Below are 16,693 nucleotides of genomic sequence, written 5' to 3' on the forward strand. Positions count from 1 at the left end.
CACAATTGTCACAGCGGTGCTCGTGCCACATAATTGTATTATTAATAACGCTACATGAACTTGTGTCCATAGTACCGTAGCCGACTAAAATGTTTGATTAATGTGTCGTGACTTAGATACAAACAGCCCCACCCTCGCCGCAAGCCCACAATGTTCATGCACGCATTTGATATGACAGGTTGTCAGCTTAAGACATCTCCATCATGCTACACTATCATTCTCCGTTACGTCCTACTGTATTGGACGCCGACTGTTGACACAGAAGTATATTTTTCTCACCGTTGAGCAGCCATAAAAAAATAGATGGCTTCCATCCACCTCCATTGCGATCGATTGAGTCAATCATGCGATCGATTGAGTCAATCGATCGCAATGGAGGGTGGATGGAAGCCATCTATTTTTTTAATCGGATTGACGCCTACGAGCATCAGCGATGAACTGATGATGCTCGACATCCCACTTCTCATTCCAACATTTGATCACAAACGCACAAGCTGAACCACACCCCATACCAGCAAACCAACCATGACTATCTCCGACAACAACACCGCCCAGCAGGAGTTTTCGAAGCTGCAAGATATGATGCAGAACGGTGCCAACGAAGCCACGAGCTACCTCGACTCACTCAAGTCCAAGTTTACCGACTACGACAGCTCGCACACATCGTCGAAGGAGACGGCCTCATCCTACTTTGAGAGCGCCATGGACCGGGCCAGGAAATCCGTGGATGATTTTAAGCAAAAAGCAGAAGAAGTGCGCAGACAAGGGAACGACGCGTCGGACGATGCTGTCGATGCCGCCAAGCGCTCCATGGACCAAGCGAACTCATCACTTAATGACTTGGGCAGCTCCGCCCGTGACTACGACCAGCGTACGCGTGACAACGTCAGCTCAGGCGTGGATACCGCCAAGGACAAGGGCTCCAGCACTTTGTCATCGATGCAAGACTCCATCTCATCGCTCTTGAACTCCACCCGGGAGTCGACATTTCACGGCTTCGAGTCATTGCAGGACCAGTTCGGAGCCACCAAGAAGGCGATGGGAAAGCGAGCGTCCGCCGCAGCCGACGGTATCTCCAGCAAGGCGTCCGAAGCTTCGAGCAAGCTGAACCCGGAGGAGCCGTCGTTGATGGAGCGAGCGAAGGGAGCCGTGTCTTCGGGGGCGGAGTATGTGTCGAGAGCGGTCACCGGCGATGGCAAATAGGGCCTCTAAGAGATCGTAGGTGAGAAGGGCAGAATAGTGGTCTTCTCTTCGTTCAGACGAGCCTTCGTAACAAGAATTAGCTGAAACTTTAGCATAACTTGTTCTAGTTCACGTCTTATTTGTGTGTTCAGAAGTGGGCAATGCGCGGCGCGCTGGTGAGCTCGGCGCTGGATCCGTCTCAGCAAATGTCGCGCGGCCTTCACGTTCTCCAAAGTCTTAAGTTTGGGCTCTGCAGCTTCTATCAAAGTCCGAAAAGGCCCAAATAACTGTTTACATGTATTTATAGCAATTGTTGCATCCAAACTTGCAAAAGTAACCAGTCACTAATGCAGGTTTGGTGGATACTTATCCAATTGATTCATTAGAAATAGCACCGATTCTAAAAAAAAGTAACCGGTGGAAAAATTGTCTTCTCGGTACTTAAGTCCACTGAACTCGCAATCTTTGGATTCGACTTTTCGTCGTGGCTCTTCGCGCTCATTCTCCACAGCCCGACAAAACACTTGTCGTTTACGAGCTTCAGCCGCTCGCAAGATCTTGCCCCTTAGCAATTTTGGCACCATTGCTGCAACTTCGGTAGTGACACGTTTGGTGTTCGCACTTATGCTATTTTCCAATGGAAAAGTGAGAAAGTAAAAAAATAAGCTTCGCGTTGGTCACTTGGCTTGAAATTTCGTGCGTGGAGGGGGGGGGGGCTGGAAAGCGCTTGACGCGTAACTTGATGCCAGTCTGAGACACGGCCCTTACTCGCAGACGCTTATCCCCAGTCGATTGAAACTAGAGTGGCTAAAGTTTCAGTAGATTCTTCTTATCAAAGCAAGCCTAAATGAAAACTTCTACCCTTTCCACCTGCGATCTGTTATTTGCCGTCGCCGGTGACCGTACTCGACACATACTCCACCCCCGAAGACACGGCTCCCTTCGCTCGCTCCATCAACGACGGCTCCTCCGGGTTCAGCTTGCTCGAAGCTTCGGACGCCTTGGTGGAGATACCGTCGGCTGCGGCGGACGCTCGCTCTCCCATCGACTTCTTGGTGGCTCCGAACTGGTCCTGCAATGACTCGAAGCCATGGAATGTCGACTCCCGGGTGGAGTTCAAGAGCGATGAGATGGAGTCTTGCATCGATGACAAAGTGCTGGAGCCCTTGTCCTTGGCGGTGTCCACGCCTGAGCTGACGTTGTCGCGCGCACGCTGGTCGTAGTCACGGGCGGAGCTGCCCAAGTCATTAAGTGATGAGTTCGCTTGGTCCATGGAGCGCTTGGCGGCATCGACAGCATCGTCCGACGCGTCGTTCCCTTGTCTGCGCACTTCTTCTGCTTTTTGCTTGAAATCATCCACGGATTTCTTGGCCCGGTCCATGGCGCTCTCAAAGTAGGATGAGGCCGTCTCCTTCGACGATGTGTGCGAGCTGTCGTAGTCGGTAAACTTGGACTTGAGTGAGTCGAGGTAGCTCGTGGCTTCGTTGGCACCGTTCTGCATCATATCTTGCAGCTTCGAAAACTCCTGCTGGGCGGTGTTGTTGCTCGAGATGTTGTCGGAGATGGTCATGGTCGGTTTGCTGGTATGAGGTGTGGTTTAGCTTGTGTGTTTGAGATCAAATGTTGGAATGAGCAGTGGGATGTCGAGCATCATCAGCTGGTCACTGTTGCTTGTAAGCGTCAGTCGGGTGCATTGCGATCATCGCAATGGCCCTGTGTCACATAGGATGGAAGCCATCTATTTTTTTATGGCTGCGATGGACGTCTCAACGGTGAGAAAAAAAACTTTTTTTCAGCATTCGGTAACGGAGAATGATAGCGTTCAGTGCTAGCAGCATGATGGATGTTCTAAAATTTGCAGCTCGTCATCGCAAATGCGTGCATGTTCATTGTGGACTTATTATTTTGCAGCTACACGTTTGATCACGCAATGCATGTCACTTTTGCACAAACATTTCAGTCGGTGTGTTTACTACGTACTCTCACTTTGTCTCAGTAATACAATCATGTGGCGTGGGGCTAATGGTATCTCTGTGAAGTTAATATTGCGAAAATATCAACTGTTGACCCGTTTTTAATACAAGAAAATATCACCTAATATTTTCCTCTGAGACAATATGTTATTAGTAAATATCAACTTAATATTAGCTAATAGGATATTAATTATTTTAAAGATTGCGTAATCGAGCTAAATTCACCAATCAGATGTCGTTAACGCTCGAATAGCTGAAGTATTACTAATCAAACGACAATTGTGAGAGTGACGGCAAGGTTGGCGTCGTGTGTTGGCACTGCTGAGCGCATTAATCTAGCGCCACCGGCAGCAGGTTTATAAGACGCACGATGTGGACGAGGAGATCGGTAGAGAACAAGAACAAATGTCTTGATTTCGCTCTATCAACGTTAAACAGCTGCAAGCGTTTGCAGTTTTCCATCTCGATCGCCTTTGTCTGTGTCACAGTGAAATACTAGAGCAAATACTTGTCAGTCTTAAAGCCGACTGCTTTTCTAGAACCTGATCGAAAAAGGATTTTGGCTCCGCTCGGGTAAGGTGGCAAGAAACGTATTTAAGTGGGAAAATATCATAAAATATTATGTAGTACTACTGTAGTATCTAATATTTTTCAGTTCTCCGAGCTAGTATTAAAATATTATGTTAACTTTTGCAAAAATGAGCTACTATTAAAATTTAATTTCGAAAATAGTACTATTCTATCAAAAATATTATATGATATTTGGTTACCATTAGCCCTGCATGTGGCACGCATTGTCCTCAGCAGCTCGTCATATCATGTGTACTTCCTCTTATCGTCTATGTCATCCTCGATCCAGATGCCATCGTTCTTAGCACTTTTACAAGGCTCCTTTTTATTTGTTTGTAGGAATCCGTTTAATCTCTTCGCCAAATCTGCCATTTTCATGGTCCTGTTGAAGTCCACTTATAGAAGCTGCCATGTCGACATGTGATTCCAGGCAATCTCTGGGGACAGAAAGTATTGGGCTTGCGCTCTAGCTCGACCAATTCTTCAGTTTTCCAACCTTGCTTTCAGACTTTCACAATTATAAATGATCATGTTTCTTAAGACAGCGTCAAAACAAAATGATACTTACGAACCTAAGTACGAATCGCGATTTAACCACTCTAAAGCGTGTAAGCTTAGAGCTAAAGTGCAAAATTTGCCCCGCTTTCGTGTAAGCTTAGTGGTGCAATGCATTCATCTCACTATCCTTCGCCTCGTAGCTTGGCGGCGAATATGGTTCATGAGCTTGGTAAGCTTTTGCGCGCTGCGGTAGATACGGCTGCAGCAATTGCGGACAAATTTTTACGGAGTTTCTCCTTGAAACAGGATGGCTTAGATGGATCGGTTTGAGAGCAACGTGGCGGGCAGTAGTGATTGGAGAAGGAGCATCGCAGCGACCGTCGAAGTCAGAGAGAATGCAAGTGTGTATGGATCTAGAATTACTGAGGAAACACAAAAAAAAATTGACGACCTGATACACAAAATTTGTGCTGAAGGGTCGCGATGTCGACAGGACATCGCCCGGCGATGCCGGGGTCGGCTGTTACGTGGGACGGGTGGAATCCTGGATGGATATGCACCAGCACTGCACACAATTGTCACAGCAGCGATCGTGCCACACGACGTTACGCAAACAGCGATCGCATGAGGGGTACGTACTAAGATGTTTGCACACATTGCGTGATCAAGCGTGCCGTGACTTGTCATCTCCTTGTCATAGATACAAACAGCAGCACACAAACACTTCAGTTACCAGCCACAAGTCCACTATGTACATGCACGCATTTTGCTGTCAGCTTAAGACATCTCCATTATGCTACCGTTACGTCCTACCTGTTGGACGCCGACTGTAGTTTTATTTTTCTCACCGTTGAGACGTCCATCGCAGCCATAAAAAAATAGATGGCTTCCATCCTATGTGACACAGGGCCATTGCGATGATCGCAATGCACCCGACTGACGCTTACAAGCAACAGTGACCAGCTGATGATGCTCGACATCCCACTGCTCATTCCAACATTTGATCTCAAACACACAAGCTAAACCACACCTCATACCAGCAAACCGACCATGACCATCTCCGACGACATCTCGAGCAACAACACCGCCCAGCAGGAGTTTTCGAAGCTGCAAGATATGATGCAGAACGGTGCCAACGAAGCCACGAGCTACCTCGACTCACTCAAGTCCAAGTTTACCGACTACGACAGCTCGCACACATCGTCGAAGGAGACGGCCTCATCCTACTTTGAGAGCGCCATGGACCGGGCCAGGAAATCCGTGGATGATTTCAAGCAAAAAGCAGAAGAAGTGCGCAGACAAGGGAACGACGCGTCGGACGATGCTGTCGATGCCGCCAAGCGCTCCATGGACCAAGCGAACTCATCACTTAATGACTTGGGCAGCTCCGCCCGTGACTACGACCAGCGTGCGCGTGACAACGTCAGCTCAGGCGTGGACACCGCCAAGGACAAGGGCTCCAGCACTTTGTCATCGATGCAAGACTCCATCTCATCGCTCTTGAACTCCACCCGGGAGTCGACATTCCATGGCTTCGAGTCATTGCAGGACCAGTTCGGAGCCACCAAGAAGTCGATGGGAGAGCGAGCGTCCGCCGCAGCCGACGGTATCTCCAACAAGGCGTCCGAAGCTTCGAGCAAGCTGAACCCGGAGGAGCCGTCGTTGATGGAGCGAGCGAAGGGAGCCGTGTCTTCGGGGGTGGAGTATGTGTCGAGCGTGGTCACCGGCGATGGCAAATAGGATCATTAAGAGATCGTAGGTGAGGAGGGCAGAAACACAAGCCTTCGTAAAAAGAAACTTAAACTCTACTTTCTCCAGCTCACTTCTTTTTTGAACGAACTAATAACTATTCATTGTCTGGCAGTCAGCCCTCTGTATCATCAAGTCAAAACCGCACCCTTAATTACCCGTAGGTGTATTTTGAGTGTCTGTAAAAAGGGGATTTACGCTCGGTAAAAAGTGCTCAAACAAACGGACGTCTTAAACGTTCTTTGAGCAGACGTTTTTTATTAATACCAGCGCTGTTCATTAGACATGGATCATCACAAGTGATACTGTAAAAAGTTTTGATTTTGGCCTTGTATGGGATGATCTTGATCTTGCTTGCTATTAAAATTTCGTCCCTGAACGCGGTATCAGAGTTTCGCAAGTACATATACCGCAAATCACGTCGAGCATCTAGAGCACGTAAACTGTTTTACGAAGGATGCGAAAAATACACTTTTCATTTCCAAATTATCTGTTTTCTAGCTTCGTCGAGATTTACGGCACCGGTATCACCATGTTACGACAACGCAGCTATAAAAAGTTGGTAGGTGTGGCGAAAGCCGGAGCCTGGATTCTAAGAAAACGTTTTATAAAAACAAAAAGGAGCCTGATAAAAGAGCTAAGATAGATAATATCTGGATTGAGGATGGCATAGTCGATAAGAGGGAAATTTAATCATATGACGAGCTGCTCAGGACCACACACAATTGGTCACAGCGGACATGATTGTAATACTGGGGCAAACAGCGATTGCGTGAGGGTGCTGCACGCAGTAAACACACCGACTAAAATGTTTGCACAGAAGTGTCTACAGCGTGCTCAAACGTGTCGTGACTTGTCATCTTCTTACCATAGCTCAAAGCACAAACGCCTGCAGCTACCAGCCTCATCGCAAACCTACAATGTTCATGCAGTCTGAGAATGCGGCCTCCGTCAACTTTGCCTGGGAAGACCTGGACGCAGCGGTTTTACTCGCAGACGCTGAATCACTGTTAATGTACATCGGTGACAAAAGTAGTGGTGAACTGGCCTCAAGTGATAACATCAAGCACCTTACTAGCAGCAGCGACAATGCCGAGGTTGGTAAGCGCAAGATTCGTCGAGCGGCTGATGCTCGTAAACGACAAGTGTATCGACGGGTTCGGAAGAGTGAGCGCCAAGAACTGCGACGACAATTCAGCATCCTAAGTGAGGAACTATCTCGATTACGCCAGACCAAGGAAGACGAGAAGACCGCGTTCGACGCAGCCCAGACATCCGGCTTCTGGTTCTGGCAAGCTAACGCTATTCAGCAGCGCCAAGAACGATTGCTAGCCGAAGACGAGCAGCGAGCCCTGACTGTGACTGCTCAAGTTCAAGCCACATATATTAGAAAACTGAGTGAGATCGTGCGGAAACGAGGAGACTTAACTACCGACGGAATACCAATCGATTCTGACCTGAACGAATGCTTTCAGCCAAAGGAAGACGACGTGTTCGAGGGTCACATTCAAGAGTTGGACGTAGAGTGTGCCATGTAGTCAAGCATATATAGAAAGAAATTAATACGCGTCAAAGGAACACGACCCGGTAATAACGAACACTATCTGCCTCCCCTCCACACACGCACGCACACTCACGAGAAAAAAAAATAGTTGCACATCTTCTTTACAAACGTTTCTTTTTTTTAATACAAATGACACAAAAGTACGTGGTACACATTTTCGTATTATTTTCGGACGCAGCTTTCCCGCCATCACTTATCCTAATTCTATCAGACGCGAGCATGACGGTCAACGTAGGTGACACGGTGTTGGCATACCATGGGCTAATGATCTACGACGCCAAAGTGCAGAAAGTGGACAACGGTCAGGGTGTGCTGGAGACGACAGGCGCAGGGGGTCGCCCCACCGACAGTACGCAATACTACCTGCACTACCAGGGTTGGGCCAAGAAGTGGGACGAATGGGTGCGTCACGGCCGCGTGCTGGAGGACACGCCGACCAACCGCGCACTGCAGAAGAAAGCCAAGGAGGATGTCGCAAAGGCAAAGAAGGAGAAACGTCTGTCTAAGAAGAAGAAAATAAGCTCAGCCGGCGTAGACGCCCCCAGCTCTCGCAAGTCCCCGTTTAAACGCTTAAAACGCAGCACAGAGGGCGAATACGAGGAGTTCCCGGGGCCCAATGACGCCTCTGCGGACGACGGGACGTCCGCCAAACAGATCAACATCCAAATGCCCTTTTCACTCAAGAAACAGCTCGTGGAGGACTGGAAGAACGTGACTCATGCGCCGCACAAGCTCGTGCCGCTACCTAGGAAGCCCAATGTGAGTCAGATTATCCAGACGTACCTCGAATTTAAGAAGAGCAAAGTGCGCACAGGAGAAGCCAGCGAGGAGAAGGAGTACAAGAACATCGAAGGCATTATGCAGGGCGTGCAGTCGTACTTTGATCGAGCTTTGAGCTCCATCTTGCTCTACCGCATGGAGCGTCGTCAGTACCAGGAGCTGCGACAGAAACAGAGCGAGGAAGTGCCGCTCTCGCAGATTTACGGCGCTGAACACCTAATTCGGCTCTTCGGTACGTGTGTTATGTTACTTTGTTACTTCACTGCATTGCTTATTTTCGGTGTGTCTGTTTTAGTGAGATTACCTGTTTTGCTGGCGAGCTCCAACATCTCTCCGCGAGAGCTGAACCAGATCCAGGCGCGTCTTAACGATTTCCTCAAATTCATCCAGAAGAACTCGGCTGCGTGGCTCGTCACGGAGTACGAGGCCGCTTCGGACAAGTATGTGGAGCAAGCTACTGCTGCATCTTCCTAAAAAGAGCTCCATGAAGCTATTTTCATTTTTACTCGAATCTGAATTTTTGAATTTCCATTTAGAAATGTTTCAATCGTACTTTTTAAGTACGATTAATAGCTACAGTCCTCAATACTCCGAAGCCGATGACTCACTGGACGTTGTCCATGCTTCTGTATGCCGTCACGAGCTGGCAGGCCTGGGTGTTGGCCACTGTAATGCTCTACGTCGCCTTCCAGCTCCACTTCTTGCCCGAAGGACTGGCCAGAGTTGCGGCTCGCTTGTATTTCTATCCGACGTGGCCGCTCACGTACCTTTCGCGACGGAAAAACTACTGGACGTTGGTGGACTCTCACGTCCTTTTGGGGGCCGCTCCGATGTCGTTCATGCCTCATGTAGATGCTCTGGTGTCTCGTGGAGTCCGTGCGGTGGTCAATATGTGCGACGAGTATGCAGGTCCCGAGAAGCAGTACAAACGCCAACACATACAACAGCTTCGTCTCCCTACAGTCGACCATTCTGAGCCTTCGTTAGCATCTCTGGAAGCTGCTGTAGCCTTCATCCGCACTCAGAAGCAACGAGGAGTGAGGACCTACGTACACTGCAAAGGAGGAACCGGACGCAGTGCCGCTGTGGCGCTTTGTTGGCTGGTCGCTAATCGAGGCATGACACCACGAGAGGCGCAGGACTACCTCAATGAAAAGCGTCACGTGCGCAAGTCCCTCTATCTACAGCCGAATATCCTAGCGTTTTGTAACAAGATACAGACGCCCAAGGCAAGTGACAGACAGGAAGAAGCAGACGAGTAACAAATGGGCGAAGATAGAGCTTCATTTTTACCTAAAGTAAAAGAAAACACTTTTTTGGGCAACATTTGCGTTTTTCTTTTCGACAAAATAAACTTTCCTCCGTCAATTCTCGTAAAAGTTGCCAAATCGATTGTAGATCAGCTCTCGATCGTATTTGGAGCGAGCACTTTCGTCGGAAAGCACATTGTACGCGGCTGTCATCTCCTTGAACAAGTCCGCGTGAGTCGACGTCTTGGCTTTGTCTGCATACACACCCTAATAGTCAATAACCTTTCCTCCACACACACACCCAAAATATCCACTTACCTGGATGATACACAAGTGCCAGCTTACGATACGCCTTCTTGATCTGGTCTGTCGTTGCTGCCTTCTCAATCCCAAGAACATCGTAATGCGTTCGCCGTTGAGTCTTCGGCGCCATGAACGAAGCTCGACTACCAGCACCAGACGATTGGTGTCCTCCGTAGCCATTACTACCAGTATTCCGCCGGAAGTTCTCGTTGAAGGTGCTATCATTCCACGACGGCTCCTCCCAGCGGCGTTGACGTCTCTGACGTTGTTCTCGCTCCGCACGCTTCTTGGTCGCCTCTCGCTGTCTCGCTTGTTCCCGCGCTTTCGCGATCGCTGCTTTCGCTTCGTTACGCTCCCGACGCACGTCGGCAGTGCCGTCTACGGACACGTCACGCGGTTGTTCCCGTAAATAGCGATCAAAGTCCTTGACCGCTTCGTGGAACATTTCCAACGCCACATGACAGCGAGCTCGACGTAGCAGCGCACGAGGATACGTTGACTTGCGTTGCAACGCCTCATTACAGTCCAGAATCGCCGTGTGATAGCGTGCCAGCCCCATCTGAGCTGCTGCACGATTGCAATAGATAACCGCACAGAACTCTTGATGCTGTGGGTCGATCAGCACCGCCTCTGAGTAGAACCGCACGGCTTCTTGGTACTCTCCTCGCTTGAATCGTTCGTTGCCGTTGTGTTTAAGTTGCTTCATGTCTTGCCACTGTCTTTTCAGCTGAATCACGTGCGAGCTGCAAGGTGCCACCACTTCCAGAGCGTTAAGTATCCGCACGGCATCGTCCACTTTGTTCTGGTAATGCAGCGATGTGGCCCACAGTAATCCCAGATCAATGCCCACCACTGTAATCTTCTCCACCGTTTGGCGTCTCAGCGTCTTGACGTTCATGCCATCTCCACTCGCAGGACTAGGCATCTTTCGCTGACTTCTTTGCTGTTTTTCAATAATTGAGTCACAAAACTCGACGAGTTGATCGAATTCTCTGTCGACAAACAACAATTAGCCTCTATACTAACCAGAACAATGACGTATTGCGTACCTTTGACCAAGTAGAATTTGGCCTTTTTGAACCTGTAGCTTTCTGCTGCTTGGAGCGAGAGCCAGAGCGCTGTCGGTGTGTACGAGAGCCTGTTTATAGTCGCCAGCGTCAACGTACCACTTGATCTCGCCTTGTAGCACCGTCAACTTCTTGATGGTGTCTTCCATCTTGGTGAGCGACGCGTGGTCTGCCTGGTCTCCTGCTCGAATTTCACCTCCACGTCCTTCCATCAACTGCCTCGCAGTATCCAGATTCGCTTGCGCATGGCCAGTATCGCCCAGCAGCACTTGGATTCGACCTAAGCGAAGATACGCGCGTGCGTAGGTTGCGTCCACTTCAATCGAACGGCGACATTCCTGCTGAGCTTCTGTGATCTGCATCAGCATCATCAGAGACGCCGCTCGATTCGCGTGGAGCTTGGCCTTGTCCGTTCTGATCTCACTCGAATCTTCAATCGCGTCATGATACAGCAGGGAGTCGAGAACCTCAATACTCTGACGGTAATACTCAGCTGCTTCGTGGTATTTCCTCGAGCAGTGAGCGACGCCACCAAGTCGCTTCAGTTCCTCCCAGTCGCGTTCATCTTCGCTATCCATCTCCGTGTCACCCTCGACATGACCGCTGCTTGTTGTAAGAGGAACTGACCTTGCACGATCCCCAACGTTCCGTAGCGCTGCACGAAGAATACGACGCGATCCAGCAAGCGCAGGCCGGGTTGTTTCTTTCTGTGGTCTGGCTTCATTAGGTACGGGTCTATGACTTGGCTTTGGATCACCGGGTTGGCTCTGCTGTGTCGGAAAGCCAAAAGGATTAGTACTTGGAGTCGCAGCTTTAACAGTCGGTCGTACGGTTGGTGCTGATACAAACGGTGACGACGTCGCGTGGCTCTGGAAAGTAGGCGTCACAAACGGGTCGGCAGGAGGACTGCGTCCGTGACGTCGAAGACGAGCATTCTTGCGGCTGCGTCGGTTGTGCATACCGAAAGGAGACGGCGTCGCTGGAGACGAGGGAGCCAATCCGGGCGACGGTTCTGGCTCAAAAGACCCAATCTTGGCATCCTTCCTGGGACTGTTCTTGTGTGTGAACATCCCGCTCTTCCTGGGACGTACTCGCGAGCTCTTTTTCGTGTTTGAACTGCCAATCTGGAAGCCATCACTAGTCGGAGTTGACGCATTGCCATCTTGATATCCACTAGCACTTGCTCCTGGCTGTAAATCGGGTTTTGTTTCTCCAAACTGGAAAGGGTGACGTGACGTACCGTTACCAAACAAAAGCTGTCCACTGGCGTCGGTGTTTGCGGTCGTCGAGGAGCTTTTCGACCCGAAAATGCCAGTCTGGAAGGGAGATGCAGCAGGTGTCTGGAAGGGATTACCTTCTGTGCTTCCGAACACGTATGATCCGCTCGTGTTGTCGGTGGATGGCTGCTTCGACGGCATCGCAGTGGTCGACGCACGAGCTTGTGTACTCCCGAACGGAGCTGCAGCTGTCGTATTAGAGCCCACGCGAGTAGCTGGTGCAGCTTGGAAAGGCGACGAGCCAAACGTTGGCATCGATGACGAGACACCGAAAGGCGACGAGTTTGTGCTGCTTGTAGGAGGTGTAAACGCAGCTCCCAAGCTGTTCTTTTTCTTCCGTCGATCTAAATGCTGCTTTGGGCCAGCTACACCAGTCGAAAAGAACGCAGACACCTTTGCGGAATCCAAACTTCCACCTGAAGTGCCGCTAGTGGGGACGTTTGCTCCATGTGCAGACTCTGTCGACTCATTCGCGTGGATCGAGTCGTTGCTGTTTTGTCGCGTAAACGGGTTTCGATTCTTGTACGCTTGTCCGAATAGAAACTCCCCATTCGCAGGCTTCACCTGTGGACTTGCACTCCGCATAGAAGTGTCATCTCCATCGTCCACGATCTTAACCGGCGGTGGTGTCTTAAATGACAGCTTGTCCACGCCCTGTCCAGCAAAAGTATAAGGTTTCGGGGGTTTCCCACTTTGCCCCATAGTAAATCCGCTCTCAACCGGCGTGTGTTGTGGACTTGGACTGCGCATAGGAGCGTCATCACTGAACGCTGTCGTTCCAAACGTAAAATCCGGCGTCTTAGGTGCAGTCTTCTGCTGGTTAGAGAACGCAGGTATCTCCACTGACGGGAAGTTAAACGCTGATTTATCTTCGTGGTGTTTCTGCGAGTCATTCATTGAGAAATCTGTCGCTGTAGTGCTCGGTGCAGTCCTCTTCTCTCCAGTAAACAGCGTGGAGAATCTCGGTGACACGCCTGTGGGACGACACGGAGCTGTAGATGTCCGTCTCCTCGATGGTCTCTTGTCTGCCACTCCAGCGTGGAAACGCCACTGTCCCGCCTCCACGTCGAACAAATTGGGCGTCTCCGTCGCCTCATCCTCCGTCTGCTCCTCTTCGTCTGCCTCCTCTATCTGCACATTACGACGTTTAAATGGGTTGTCCTCAAAGGCCGCTTGAAGGTCCTTCCACGCGTAGAAAACGCCGTTGTTCTTGGCCCGTTGGGGCAAGTCGATGACCTCGTCTTGCTCTGTCCCGTCCAAAGTGTCCATCTTGGAATCCGACTGCTGCATGTCCAAATCGTTGTCTGGATCCAAGTCATCTGTGTCTACGGAGCTAGTGACGGAGCCTGCGTCGCCCAGCGACGTCTCAGACGGAGCGTAGTCGTCGTCGTCCTCCTCATCGCTCTCTGGAGATGGCATGGGGCAGGAGAACGAGTCTGTGGGGCTCAATGGGATCTCACCATAAGAAGACCATTGACTACCATCAGAGTGCACGTCGTGGTCGTCGTCCGAGCTCTCCGAATACTCTACGAGCCGCACCATGAAGCAGACGGCGCTTGGGCGCGGAAACCTCGAGCCGTTATGAGTGAATGTAGTTGGCCGGAAGACTTGAATGACACTGACTACCTGGTTTTAATGACATTTGTAATAGTTTATAGAAAAGTGAAAGTTGCACCTAACTGACTAGGTTCGTATATAGAGGTAAATTACCCGATGGATAAGGCGGTCGTTTTGATACGGAAATGTATGGGTTGATCTTTGAGTCTATGAGCGCTTAACCTTCTTGCTGCGCTTAGAAGACGCGGATGTCCGTCGCTTGGTGGGTTTGCTGGTTTCTACTGCCTCGTTGTCGCTATCCAACGCGTCTCCGGCTTGTTTCCACGCCACATCCTCCGCCGCCTCGACGTCAACGTCGCCCGTTTGCCGCACTCTTCCCACCTCTTTGCCGTGCTGGTTGTCCCAGTCCTTGAGCTTGGCGCCCATCATAAAGTCGTCCTGCACCACAGACCACGAGCTCTTAGCGGCAGGTTTCGCTGTAGTCTTCTGTTGCGAAGCCTTAAGCAGACCCAAGAAGTTGTCCTTGGACATCTCCTTGACCTTTTTGTCGTTCTTGTCCTCCTTCTTGCCGCCCTGATGTTGGTGCTTCTCAATGGCGTTAAACAGAGCCACCACTGCAGCAAAACTACACGTCAGTATCTCTGGTGAATAGAATATACCCAGCTCTATTGCTCACCTCCTTTCGTCGCGATCATACGCAGCTTTCGGTCCTGTACCGCCGTCGTATGGTCAGGTACTGCCATGTCCTTCTGCTCACGTTCGCGCTTCTCAGCAGCACTCAGTCGCGCCGTCTTCGTTTCCTTCTTGTCACTTTGAATCTCACGCATACGCGCCGTCGTACGTTTGGCCAGAATCGGCAGCGCGTCTTCCGCCACGTTCTGGCCGAGAATCTTGCTCATCGCATCTCCAAAGCCCACGGCGTCGTGGGTCTCGTCTTCCTCATCAGAGCTCTGGGGCTGCACGTCCTCCTCGTCATTGCTCTGCTCCTCCTCGCTAGTAGGCGCATTATCAGACGAAGCGTCTTGCGGCTTCTCGGCCTGGGGCGGCTCCTGCGCAGCCTTAGACACCGTCACCTCCGCCATGGCCATCTACTGGTTAAATGTCAAGCATTGTAGCCAACCGATTCTTGACGTGGTGTACATATATTATGTAAATATGATGTAACATTGAAGTTTCTTCAAGCCATGATGGCTACATCAGCCGCATCGACCGTCCCATGGACTTAATCTTCGTCAGCGCACGCACACAGATCCGGAGAGCCTTTCAGATCACCTACATCATCCGTCATTTCCCGAAGACGCTCTTGGAATCGCTCCTCCTCTGCAAACCCACGGATCACTTCAATGGCATCCGACAGCTTCATTCTCTCGGATGGTTCGAATGCACAGAGTCTCTGCACTAAGTCCCACTGTGCGTCGCTCTCAAACGCCTTCGGACGAGGTAGAGACTTCTTACGAGTCACATGAAACTTGACCACCGGGTCGGGCACCTGTCCCCAAGGCACGTCACTCGTCACGGCCTCCACCACGCACATACCGAACGAGTACACGTCCGACTGCGCATTTGGTGCCACTGGCTTCTCCTTACGGATCACTTCCGGCGCCTTCCAACGTATTGCACCGACTGTTTCTTCGTCTCCACTCGTCTCGGACGCTAAGAAACTCAAGCCAAAGTCCGTCAACATGGCTACACCGTCTTTGCTCACAAGGATCTGGTTACACTTGAGATCGCTATGCACAACATGTCGTTCGTGTAAGAAGTGTAGCCCCAACGCAGCGTCCAGCAGCTTCCTCCACACCAGCGACCGTCCTTCTTGTCGTGCGCGGTACAAGTAGTCCACCAACTTGCCGTTCTTGGCTTCTTCACACACGAAGAAATACGTCGAGCCTTCGTCACACGCGCCAAAGAACGGCACGATGTTCGGGTGTCTCGCCTTCTGCCAGATGCGAGCTTCTCGATGGAAAGTGCGGCTCTCTCTGTCGGTAGCTACCGTCACAGTCTTGACCACCACTCGTGTACTCAGCCACCATCCTCTGTACACTTTACCGAAAGACCCCACCAAGAACGGCTGTTGCTCCTTACGAACTTCACGACTCGGAATGTACCAATCCGGCTTCCTCCGCGTTGAGACGACGTCTGTAACTGGAGTTTGAGCATGGAGTTGACTAGTTTCGTACTCGCACAGGATGCTTCGAATCGTGTATCTGCAGTTCAAACGAGCAAACTCAGCTGCGGTTCGACCACAACTGTCCGTCAGAGCTAAGAAGGCTCCACTGTCCAATAAGAGACGAACGATCTCTTCGTGTCCCTTACACGAAGCTCTCATTAACGAGTTCATCTCTTCCGAGTCAGCCACGTTCACGTGTGCCCCGCTGTCCAACAGAAGCCGGACGATCTCCGCATGTCCTCCGTCGCAAGCTAGCATCAACGCTGTCCGGTTATCCCTCGTCTGCATATTGGCGTCAGCTCCTTGGCCAAGCAGAAGCGTGGCGACATCGACGTGTCCTCGTTGTGAAGCCGTCAGCGTCTTTCTCCAACAGTAATCGGTCTGTCCCGCTAGCGCCGTCTCGTGGAGTATCGTGTCTCCGTCGTTGTCTTTTATCGAGATCTCTGCGCCACTGGACAACAAGAGTTTGAACGCTTCCGTGTGGCCGTAGAAGACTGCGTTCTGAAGCGCCGAACAGTTGTTGTAGCCTGTCTCGTTGACACCCGCTTCATGGTCCAGCAGCAGCTGAATGCACTGTGTATCGCCTGTCGACGCAGCGAAGCGCAACGGGGTCTCCTCATCCGGTGCCGTGCGCTTCACAGACGCGCCAGACTCCAATAGAAACTTCAATACTTCCGAGTGTTTGGACCCAGCCGCCATCATCAGTGGCGTACTGCCGTCTGCATCAGGTAAATCGATACTCGCGCCATGCTTCAG

At 50.7% G+C, this 16,693-nt stretch overlaps 7 protein-coding genes across 7 annotated transcripts; 3 read left to right on the plus strand and 4 right to left on the minus strand.

The window, feature by feature from the left end:
• Positions 1-477: 477 nt before the first annotated feature.
• Positions 478-1,297, plus strand: PITG_11996 (uncharacterized protein; the record flags this gene model as incomplete). Its single annotated transcript, XM_002901403.1, has 1 exon — positions 478-1,297. One exon carries the CDS (start codon positions 526-528, stop codon positions 1,201-1,203), a length of 678 nt encoding a protein of 225 aa, XP_002901449.1.
• Positions 1,298-2,005: 708 nt separating this feature from the next.
• PITG_11997 (uncharacterized protein) lies at positions 2,006-2,803 on the minus strand (the record flags this gene model as incomplete). Its single annotated transcript, XM_002901404.1, has 1 exon — positions 2,006-2,803. The coding sequence occupies one exon, from the start codon at positions 2,750-2,752 to the stop codon at positions 2,063-2,065; it is 690 nt and encodes a 229-aa protein (XP_002901450.1).
• Positions 2,804-7,684: 4,881 nt separating this feature from the next.
• Positions 7,685-8,835, plus strand: PITG_11998 (chromatin modification-related protein EAF3, putative; the record flags this gene model as incomplete). The annotated part of the gene is made up of 2 exons (XM_002901405.1): positions 7,685-8,548; positions 8,612-8,835. 2 exons carry the CDS (start codon positions 7,756-7,758, stop codon positions 8,788-8,790), a joined length of 972 nt encoding a protein of 323 aa, XP_002901451.1.
• A 101-nt stretch (positions 8,836-8,936) lies between these two features.
• PITG_11999 (uncharacterized protein) lies at positions 8,937-9,578 on the plus strand (the record flags this gene model as incomplete). Its single annotated transcript, XM_002901406.1, has 1 exon — positions 8,937-9,578. The coding sequence occupies one exon, from the start codon at positions 8,937-8,939 to the stop codon at positions 9,576-9,578; it is 642 nt and encodes a 213-aa protein (XP_002901452.1).
• A 102-nt stretch (positions 9,579-9,680) lies between these two features.
• PITG_12000 (uncharacterized protein) lies at positions 9,681-11,514 on the minus strand (the record flags this gene model as incomplete). Its single annotated transcript, XM_002901407.1, has 4 exons — positions 9,681-9,820; positions 9,885-10,861; positions 10,919-11,355; positions 11,404-11,514. 4 exons carry the CDS (start codon positions 11,512-11,514, stop codon positions 9,681-9,683), a joined length of 1,665 nt encoding a protein of 554 aa, XP_002901453.1.
• A 2,463-nt stretch (positions 11,515-13,977) lies between these two features.
• Positions 13,978-14,856, minus strand: PITG_12001 (uncharacterized protein; the record flags this gene model as incomplete). Its single annotated transcript, XM_002901408.1, has 2 exons — positions 13,978-14,384; positions 14,447-14,856. The coding sequence occupies 2 exons, from the start codon at positions 14,667-14,669 to the stop codon at positions 13,978-13,980; spliced, it is 630 nt and encodes a 209-aa protein (XP_002901454.1).
• Positions 14,857-15,129: 273 nt separating this feature from the next.
• PITG_12002 (uncharacterized protein) lies at positions 15,130-15,800 on the minus strand (the record flags this gene model as incomplete). The annotated part of the gene is made up of 3 exons (XM_002901409.1): positions 15,130-15,136; positions 15,180-15,742; positions 15,798-15,800. The coding sequence occupies 3 exons, from the start codon at positions 15,798-15,800 to the stop codon at positions 15,130-15,132; spliced, it is 573 nt and encodes a 190-aa protein (XP_002901455.1).
• Between the last annotated feature and the right edge of the window lie 893 nt (positions 15,801-16,693).

This window comes from Phytophthora infestans, genomic scaffold (assembly GCF_000142945.1).
Source record: "Phytophthora infestans T30-4 supercont1.21 genomic scaffold, whole genome shotgun sequence".
Classification (NCBI taxonomy): domain Eukaryota; phylum Oomycota; class Peronosporomycetes; order Peronosporales; family Peronosporaceae; genus Phytophthora; species Phytophthora infestans.